General features: G+C 44.5%; 1 protein-coding gene across 2 annotated transcripts in view; it reads left to right on the plus strand.

Annotated features, from left to right (window-relative positions):
- The window catches only part of SDHD (succinate dehydrogenase complex, subunit D, integral membrane protein), a 15,696-nt gene that overhangs the window by 417 nt on the left and 4,990 nt on the right, over positions 1-10,289 (plus strand). The window contains exons 2-3 of one of the 2 annotated variants that reach the window (XM_005856850.2): positions 3,464-3,580; positions 4,930-5,074. In XM_005856850.2, the coding sequence (XP_005856912.1) occupies positions 3,464-3,580; positions 4,930-5,074 (262 nt within the window). The remainder of the gene's footprint in view (positions 1-3,463; positions 3,581-4,929; positions 5,075-10,289) is intronic. The other variant, XM_005856852.2, reaches the window with a different exon arrangement.

A 10,289-nucleotide genomic window follows, 5' to 3' on the forward strand; every position in this document is an offset into this window, starting at 1 on the left:
GCGACCCCCGCGCTGCGGGCCCAGCTATTCCCGGAGCGCGTCTCTCCCGGCCTGGGCCCACGTGGTGAGGGGGCACATCTGCAAGATCTGCCTCTGGGAGCCGGCCCCGCCGAGGCTGCTCAGGAGCTCGCCCCCTCCCCACCCGCTGTCCTTACCGAGCTCCCACCCCCTCGGAAAAGAGCATCGGAATCCCCGTGCCGGGTCTTGCTCCTCGAGGGGGTGTACGGGACCGATTCGGTAATCATTGAACGGGGCATGTGTGTTATACCCGGCACTGCAGTAAGCTTGGGATTCAGGTGTGAATAAAACACAGTTCTTGCCCGCAAAGACTTTTCCTTTTTATAGAGAAAACACATGTAAGCATAATTTAACACCAAACAACGGTTGTGCCGTCCACACATTGTTATACCGTCCAGAGGGAGGATATATTCAGCGCCCGGGTTGGAAGGATTACTTGGTCTCCGTTCCCGAAGGAGGTGTGCCTGGCCCGCAAGGCCACGGGAGTAAGGTCATTATAGTTAGGGCTCCTGGGGTGAGCAGGTGCAGCGATGAAGGAAGGTGTAGAGACTGGTTGTTAGGCGAGGAAACAAAACAAATCGGATATTATTAAAGCTGAAGCTCGAGGTCAGGAATGAGCGCTGAATCTGGAAAGGGGACCTGGAATCTAATCATACAAGAACTTGCCTTGATAAGGGGTATGCATTTTACCTGGTGTGAAGGGGAGCCATTGAAAAATTTGACATAGATTTGCAGTTTATTTATTTATTTATTAAATGTATTTTTATTGATTTCAGAGAGGCAGGAAGAGAGAGATAGAAACATTCATGATGAGAGAGAATCATGGATTGGCTGCCTCCTGCAAGTCCCCCACTGGGGATCGAGCCTAAAACCCAGGCATGTGCCCTTGACCGGAATTGAACCTGGGACCTTTCAGTTCTCAGGCCAACGCTCTATCCACTGAGCCAAACCGGCTAGGGCTAGATTGCAGTTTAGATGGACCACTTTGGTAGCAGGGTGGTAGATGGCCATCAGGGGAGATGGTCAGGCTAAGACACAAGTCAGGGAGATGAGGTAGGGCAATGGTACAGGCAAGGATGATGAGGTCCTGAACTTGAAGAGAAGTACAGAAAACATTGTCTCAAGAGATGTTTGGGTACATCAGTGCGATTTGGCAATTGACTGAATTTAGGGAGAAAATCCTACATGACTTCCAGGTTTCTGGGTTAGGGTTGGATGTCCTTAAAGTGGGGAACATGCAAATGGGAGACAGTTTTGGATGAGAAAGTGAGTTGAAGGATGATTTTAGTTTTTGGCATGGTGAGTGTGAAGACCATGTAGGATATGTCAGGGGAGAGGCCCAGCAGGCACTTAAACTTCTGAAACTGGAGAGATATCAGGGCTGGAGATACAGAATTGGGGTGTCGTCAACTCAGTAGAAGCTGAATAGACAGAATGACCAGGGGTGGGCAGAGGAAGGGAGAAGAGCAATGGGCAGATGATGGAATCTGGGAAAACATTTAAAAGTGAATGAAGGAGGTCTGGCCCGTGTGGCTCAGCGGTTGAGTGTGGACTCAGGAACCAAGAGGTCGCTGGTTCGATTTCCAGTCAAGGCACAGGCCTGGGTTGCGGGCTCGATCCCCAGTAGGGGGTGTGCAGGAGGCAGCTGATCGATGATGCTCCCCTGTTTCTATCCTTCTTCCTCTCCCTAAAAATCAATTAAAAGCGTATTTTTAAAAAAAGAGTGGATGCAGGAGGAGACTAACATAGAATGATCAGAGAATCGAAGAGAGAATTAGAAGAGAGTTCTGTCAGAAAAGAAGGGAGGAAAGAGCATAATGCCAGGTGGTGACGAAAGGCCCAATAAGATGAAGACTGACAGTACCTGTTGGATATGGCTACTTGAGACCATTGGCAACTTACCAAAGCAGCTTTGGTGGGGATAAAAATAAGTTTCTGAGTTAAAGAATCATAGGGAAGCTGAGATGATTTATTTTTTTAAAAATTTTACTTTATTTATTTTAGAGAGAGGAAAAGAAACATTGATGTGAGAGAGAAACATTAATCAGTTGCCTCCTGTACGTGGCCCCACCAGGATCAAACCTGAAACCTGGGTATGTGCCCTGACCAGGAATTAAACCTGTCACTTTTTGGTGTATGGGATGATGCTTCAACCCACTGAGCCACACCAGCCAGGATGATTTAAATAACACTTTAAAGAAGCATGGGTAGAAGGAGGAGAAAGAGAACAGGGAAAGAGCACATGGGCCTTGTAGGAATTAGTATCAAGGGAAGTATATTACATCAGTGGAGGGAAAATGGCCAATTGGAAGGAGAGGTTAAAGATACAGGAGAGAAATGACCTTTTATTGACTGCTTATAACTTCCTGGAATTATACTGACCACTTTGCATATATTATTTAATTTTCAACAGTATTATAAAGTAAGTGCTATTATTTCCTTTCTACAATTGAGGACATTGAGGTTAGGAGGCCTGTCTTACTTAATTGCTGATCGTCTCACAGCTTGTAAGTAGTGGAGTTGGGTTAACTAAGGTCTGCCTATTTTTAAAAAAATATATATTTTATTGATTTTTCACAGAGAGGAAGGGAGGGGGATAGAGAGTTAGAAACATTGATAAGAGAGAAGCATCGATCAGCCGCCTCCTGCACACCCCCTACTGGGGATGTGCCTGCAACCAAGGTACATGCCCTTGACCGGAATCGAACCTGGGACCCTTCAGTCCCCAGGCCGACGCTCTATCCAGTGAGCCAAACCAGCTAGGGCAGGTCTGCCTATTTTTTAACCAAGACACAGGATCCCAAACAGTACAGAAAGAGATGGGTTCAAGGGTACAAGTGGAGAAATTGATCTTGAAAAGGAGGATGCTAATAGATGAACTTGCCAAACTAGACTGAATTCCTTGAGAACAAAGACTGTGTCTTGTATCTCTTACTCCACTGCCAAGCGGATGAGTAAATGGAAGGAGAAAACTATAATTTACTTTTTAAAATTAGTAAAAGTGAAGCCTTTTTATGTAAGTGGTTTGTTGATTTTTCAGTCTTCCAGTGTTTACTCAGTCTGACCTCACAGCAACCCAGTGAAATAGATGTTATCTTTTTATTTTTTATTTGTGTTGATTTCAGAGAAGAAAGTAGAGGGAGACAGAGATAGAAACTTCAATGATGAGAGAGAATCACTGATCGGCTGCACACCCCTCACTGGAGATCAAGCCCATACCCAGGCATGTGCCCTGACCAGGAATTGAAATGTGACCTCTTGGTTCATAGGTCGATACTCAACCACTGAGCCAAGCCGGCCTGGCAAAATAGATGCTATCTTTCTTTTACAGATGAGATGTTATCCTCTGTTTGGGTTGAAGTAGCTTACCTATGGTTGTTTAGAAAGTCTGTCAATCCTGTTACAAGAGAGATGCTTATGATCCTCCTAATGTCTCTTTCCTTAGCTCTCTTCCTCCGAACCCCAGTGGTCAGACCTGCTCAAATCTCGGCATTTCTCCAGGACCAACCTACCCCAGGATGGTGTGGAATACAGCACATTCACCTGTCACCCAGCCGCCATTGTATGTTTTCTCCATTGCTGCTGCTTTCTGGGCTCTGGCCATCTTCATCTTAGCTAATTACCATGTCTTTGGGAGGACTTGTTGTCTGTGGGGGGAACTTTTGTGTCCAGCTCTGTCAAATGAAGACCTAGCCTACGCCTTTGGGCAGACAACACCAACATGGTTGAATGATGCCATTTACACTCAGAGAATCTTCTGGTATAAGTTTTTTTAAAAATGTTTAATTTTTTAAACAAGAATATAGCTTTAGGAAGAGTCTGTTCAGTAGTTTAGTTATTCTTATTTATTTAGTTGATGGAGAGGAGCCAAATATGAATAACTTAAAATAGTGGGCAGTTTTTAAAAAGTTATGCATATTTATAGTTGTAATTAACTTGTTTGTTTTTATATAGATTGATATTAAAATCATGGCATTTCTTGGATGAATACTGTTTAGATATTATTAAAGTTAGTCTTAGAAAGCCTGTAGGTGAATAATGAGTTGACTGTAATTCCATTTTTGAAGTCTGGAAAGATCAAATAAAGACTTCTCTTGACTCTTAGATCAACCACTTAGATATAGTTGCATCTGAGTTATGAGAAATTATACAGTGTAATCTTTTGCTTTTTAGACTAACTTTATGTTTGAAAAGTTTTTGTTTCTGCATTTTGTTGCTTAGTTTAGTTAGATTTAGAAGAGTAGTTTTAACTTGGGATGCATGGGACTGAAAATCCTGAAGTTGTATACATAGTTTTAATGTATGTGTTTGTGTGCATTTTTTCTGGAAAGTTGCTCTATCCTTTTATTAGATTCTCAAAGGGGGTCTGTAACAAAAAAAAGATAGAGGCTCTCAAGGAAATGTTTATAGCCCATTTAGTTTTTCACTTGCTTATTGTTCCATTTCTGTTTATGAGCAATGGGACAGAACAAGGACCATGGTCCTAAAAGAACTTTGCTTCTCTGAGTTGGCTGTTTTCATTTAAAAGAAAAAAAAAAAGTAATGTTTTAAAGGAATTTCTCAAGTATCCCTAACTTGTATTCATTAGGTATTTGTCCATTATACTGAAGTCGAAGGTTGGTAATTCTGAAAATATATTTTGTCCATTTCTTGCCTATAAGTAAAGTGGATCTGTCTTCTAATCAACATGTGTAGGTGTTGAGACAACCTGTACTCAAAAAGGGCAGGCGGAGGGGGGAAGCATCTCTTTCAATTACCTCCTTTATCTTACCCTGTTTTATGCTCAGAGTTAAGTCTTATATGCATATTGTTTGCTCTTCTGTCAATTTGAGTTATTGTGTGGCAGATACTGAATGTGAGAGTTAGGTTTACCCCTTCAACTCTTATGAATCTGGTTCCTCCTTTCTATAGCTGGTTCCAAGGCTGCGTCTCTCCACTGGACTGGGGAGAGGGTTGTCAGTGTTGTGCTCCTGGGCCTACTTCCAGCTGCGTATTTGAATCCTTCTTCTGCGATGGACTACTCCCTGGCTGCGGTCCTCTCTCTCCATAGTCATTGGTAAGTACAGCAGTGCTTTCAGTATTATGTTGTTAGTTCAGCTTGTTTGCTGTGAGCTTGTTTCATTATCTATATTATAAAAACCCAGTGGCCCTAAGGCTGTAACGACCAAAGACCGGTCACCAGGAGGCTGCGTGCTCAGCAAGGCGCACATGCAGGTGGGTGGGACTTGACTCTGGGTCTCGCAGCATGGTGGGACTCGGGGGAGTCCCGCAACGCTGTGAGGTCTGGGTCTCACATGATTTTGTGCGCTGGGTCACTAGTTGCATATAAGGGAGAAATTGAAATACTCAAGACCTGTAGAAAACATAATGTAAGGTATTTCTATGCCCAGATCTATATATCCACATGCCCATTCGATGTCTTCATTCCCATATCTAATAGACTTTTTAAAAAATATATTTTTATTGATTTTAGAGAAAAAGGGAGAGGGAGATAGAAACATCAATGATGAGAGAGAATCACCGATTGGCTGCCTTCTGTACGCCCCATGCTGGGGATTGAGCTCGCAACTCAGGCATGTGCCCTGACTGGGAATTGAACCATGACCTCCTGGTTCATAGGTCGATGCTCAAACCCTGAGCCACGTCAGCTGGGATCTAATAGACATTTTTAATGTAGCATGCTATAGAACTGAGTTGCTGATGTCCCCCCAGATCGCTTCCTCTAGCACTCTCGCCCATCTGAATTAATAGCATTTCTGTTCTGTTTGTTCAAGTTCCAAACTTGGTCATTATCTTCTATTCCAGTAGTAGTCTCTTAACTGGTTCTCCTTCTGTATATTCCCAACACAGCTGCCCCCTGATTCTGTTAAAATATTAAGTCAGGTCAAGACAGTCCCCTTATCAAAACCCTTTGTTGTCTCCTAATCATACTCAAACTAAAAGTAGAATTCTTACAGTGGTCTAGACTCTGTGTGATCTGACCCATTTCTCCTTTATCCCCAACTATTATCCCTCATTCCCACTGGCTTTCTTAATAGTTCTCAACATGCAGGGACACTCCTGGCTTCAAGGCTTTACTCTTACTGTTCCTTCTGCCTGAAACTCTTTTTCTAGTTATATACTTGAATTGTCCCTCATTTCCTTTATGTCTTTCATGTCACCTTCTTATTGAAGGCTTCTCTACTTTTACTCAAAATTGCAGTGCCCTTCCCAACATTCCTTATCCCTTTCTTGTTTTATTTTTCTCAGTAGCACTTACTAAATTCTAATATAACATATCATTATCCCATCTAATAAAAGAGTAATATGCAAATTAACCATCACCCTGTCATTCCGTCACAAAGATGGCGGCGGCCACAGAGCTGGAGCGAGCAGGAGGCTTGGGTTGACCCCCGGCGATGGAGGAAGCCAAGCATCGCCCCTGCCCTAGCCAGCCCTGAGCTCTGCTCAAGGCTACAAAGTTTCAATTATAGAAGATAAATAAATCCTAGATACCTGCTTCCAGCCCGGGGCTGTGGCCAGCCTGAAAACATCCATCAGCCCCTCACTCAGGCTGGCCAGGCACCCCAGTAAGCCCCCCCCCCCCGAAGGGGGTGTGGCCAGCCTGAAAACAGCCCTCAGCCCCTCACCCAGGCTGGTCACACTCCCATGGGGTGAGGGTCCCCACTGGGGTGCCTGGCCAGCCTGGGTGAGGTGAGGGGCTTATGGCTGTTTGCAGGCTGGTCATGCCCCCCAGTGGGGACCCCCACTCTGAAGGGGATGTCGCCAGCCTGAAAACAGCCCTCAGTCCGTCACCCAGGCTGGCCAGGAACCCCAGTGGGGACCCCACCCTCATCCGGGACACCCTTCAGGGCAAACCAACCGGCCCCCACCTGTGCACTAGGCCTCTATCCTATATAATAAAAGGATAATATGCAAATTGACCCTAACAGCAGAACGACTGGGAATGACTGGTCACTATGACACACACTGGCCACCAGGGGGCAGATGCTCAATGCAGGAGATGCCCCCTGGTGGTCAGTGTGCTCCCACAGGGGGAGCTCTGCTCAGCCACAAGCCAGGATGATGGCTGCCAGCACAGCGGTGGTGGTGGGAGCCTCTCCCACTTCCTCAGCAGTGCTATGGATGTCCGACTGTAGCTTAGGCCTGCTCCCCACTGGCAAGTGGACATCCCCTGAGGGCTCCCGGGCTGCCAGAGGGATGTCTGACTGCCAGCTTAGGCCTGATCCCCTGGGAAGAGGGCCTAAGCCAGCAGGTGGACATCCCCTGAGGGGACCCAGACTGTGAGAGGGCACAGGCCAGGCTGAGGGACTCCCCCTGAGTGCACAAATTTTTGTGCACCGGGCCTCTAGTTATTTTATATATTCCTAGTCTCCCCCCAACTAGAATAAAATCACAAGCATAAAGTCTCTGGCTTAATGAATAATTACCAGGGTAATACCACCCAGGTCAAGAAGTAGAACTTCGCCATCTACTCCAGAAGCCTCTTCCTTGTGTTCTATCACCTCATAGCTGTTCAGTGTCCCTCATCAGGAACCTGATTTTTTACAGTAATCACTTCCTTCTCTTTCATCATAATTTTATCACCAAAATATGCACCCTCTATACTCTATTTCAGTCTTGCCCTTTTTATTTTTTTATTTTTTTTAAAAATATATTTTATTGATTTTTTGCAGAGAGGAAGGGAGAGAGATAGAGAGTTAGAAACATCGATCAGCTGCCTCCTGCACACTCCCTACTGGGGATGTGCCCGCAACCCAGGTACATGCCCTTGACCGGAATCGAACCCGGGACCTTTCAGTCCACAGGCCGACGCTCTATCCACTGAGCCAAACCGGTTTTGGCTAGTCTTGCCCTTTTTAAAAAAAAATACGATGCAGATTTTTGACAATTTTTGTTTGCTATTGTAGTTTTAGTGCCTAAGTAGTACCTGACACATGGCACTAAGAAAATATTTGTTCAATGAATGCATTTCCAGTTTTTCTTTATTATGTCCAGTGTAGTTTATTAGACTTTCTTAACCCATTGTGTGCCATAAGCGTCTGTAGACACAAGTGGTGGACCTTCCCCACATGCCTTGTGCATCTGTAAAAAAAAATGTTTTCCCTAAGTGGAAGTTCTGACCAACTTTAAAATCATTTTTCGTGAGAATTTTCAGCTTAAGATATTCAAGAACACCTGAATTGTAATACATTTATTTTTATAATATTTATTGCAAAATAATTTTTAAAATTAAATTCAAAATATCATCGCGTGTGGGGGTGGTTTCCATTTTGGATGCATGGCAGTTAACTGGTTAATTAATGACCCTTCTATAAAGTTTGTAGGTAACAATTGGGTTCCTTGAGTTCATTTTATGTTTTTTTGTAAGGACAGTATGATATCATGGGAAGGTTTGTTAGAACTGAAAGGACTTTGGGGGAGTATGTTAATCAACTCTGTTATTTTACAAATGTAGAAACTAAACCCCAGGGAAGTTAAGTGACTTATCAAATCATTTCCTAGCTAGTGTGAAGGGGATTTGCCTACCTAGTTTTCTGGGATTGGTTAAGAAGAATTACCCTTTAACCACATGTACCTTTCAAAATAAAGGATTTTAGTTGCTATGAAATATTAGATTACAAGTACAGTAATATTTCTCTAATGTGTTTCTTGGAAGGAGATGCATCTAGATTAATGAAAAATCAGAATAAGATAATTTTAAAGTAATACATATAAAAAAATTACAATTGACATTTACCTTACTAATTCTCTCTTTTCACACACATAAGACTAGAAAGAGCCTTCTATCATTATGTACTAGTTCTTTCGTATCCAGTCTCCTTTAACCCACATTAATTGGACTTTTATCCCAACTATTTAACTGAAGTAATTCTTTTTATTTAATAATATATTTTTATTGATTTCAGAGAGGAAGGGGGAGAGAGAAAGAGAGATAGAGAAAGAGAGAGAGAGAGAGAGAAACATCAATGATGAGAGAGAATCATTGATTGGCTGCCTCCTGCATCCCCCACACTAAGGATTAAGCCCACAACTCTGACTTGTGCCCTGACTGGGAATTGAACTGTGACCTCCTGGTTGGATGCTCAACCACTGAACCATGTGGGCTGGGCTAACTGAAGTCATTCTTACCAAAGTCACCAAAGACCTTCATCTTTTCAAATCTGGTTGTTTGATCCCTATCCACTTACTTGAACTCTTAGCGTCATTCAACTTATTTGAATATTCCTTCTTAGAGTAATTTTTCTTTGGCTTCCTAGATACCATACCTGTTTAATTCCACCTCAACAGCTGTATCTTCTTAGTCTCCTCTGCCAGTTCCTTTCCTCTTGGTTGACCTCTGAATAATAACGGTCTGAACTCCAGGCTCAGTCTCAGCCTTCTTAATTTCTCTACACACTTTTCCAAGGTTAGCTCAGACTTATATTATGCTAGATGCCCAGTGCACAAAATTTGTGCATGGTTAGGGTCCCTAGGCCTAGCCTGTGATCAGGGCCGATCGGGGCCTTCCAACTGCCAGCTGAGGCTTTCCTTTGCTGGCTGCCAGCTGGGGCCTTCCTTTATTGCACTCCCTGATGGTCAGCGCATGTCATAGCAAGCTATCGAACTCCTAGTCCCCTGGTCGAACTCCCAAGGGGACAGTTTGCATATTAGGCATATATATATTAGAGTACTGTTGCATGAAATTCGTGCACGGGTGGGAGGGGGGTCCCTCTGACCGGCCTGCACCCTCTCCAATCTGGGACCCCTCGGGGGATGTCCAACTGCCGATTTAGGCGCAATCTAAACCAGCAGTCGGACATCCCTCTCTCAATCTGGGACCGCTGGCTCCTAACCGCTCACCTGCCTGCCTGGCTGATCATCCCTAACTGCCTCTGCTGCCTGCCTGATCACCCCTAACCGCCCTCCTCTGCCGGCCTGTTCTCACCTAACAGCCTCTGCCTTGGCCCCCACCACCGTGGCTTTGTCCGGAAGGAGGACCAGACGACTGGAGTCGACCCGGTCTAATTAGCATATTACCCTTTTACTATAGATGGTCATAAAGTTAGGTTTGTTTTGTTTTAAAGATCTTCATTGTTGAGAGTATAATAGACTGGAGGCCTGGTGCACGAAATTTGTGCACTCGGGGTTGGGGGATCCCTCAGCCAGGCCTACGCCCTCTCGCAGTCCAGGAGCCCTCGGGGGATGTCTGACTGATGGCTTAGGCCTGCTCCCCACAGCAGGCCTAAGCCGACAGTCGGACATCCTTAGTGCTGCCATGGAGGCGGGAG

The sequence above is a fragment of the Myotis brandtii genome, unplaced genomic scaffold (genome assembly GCF_000412655.1).
Source record: "Myotis brandtii unplaced genomic scaffold, ASM41265v1 scaffold105, whole genome shotgun sequence".
NCBI lineage: Eukaryota > Metazoa > Chordata > Mammalia > Chiroptera > Vespertilionidae > Myotis > Myotis brandtii.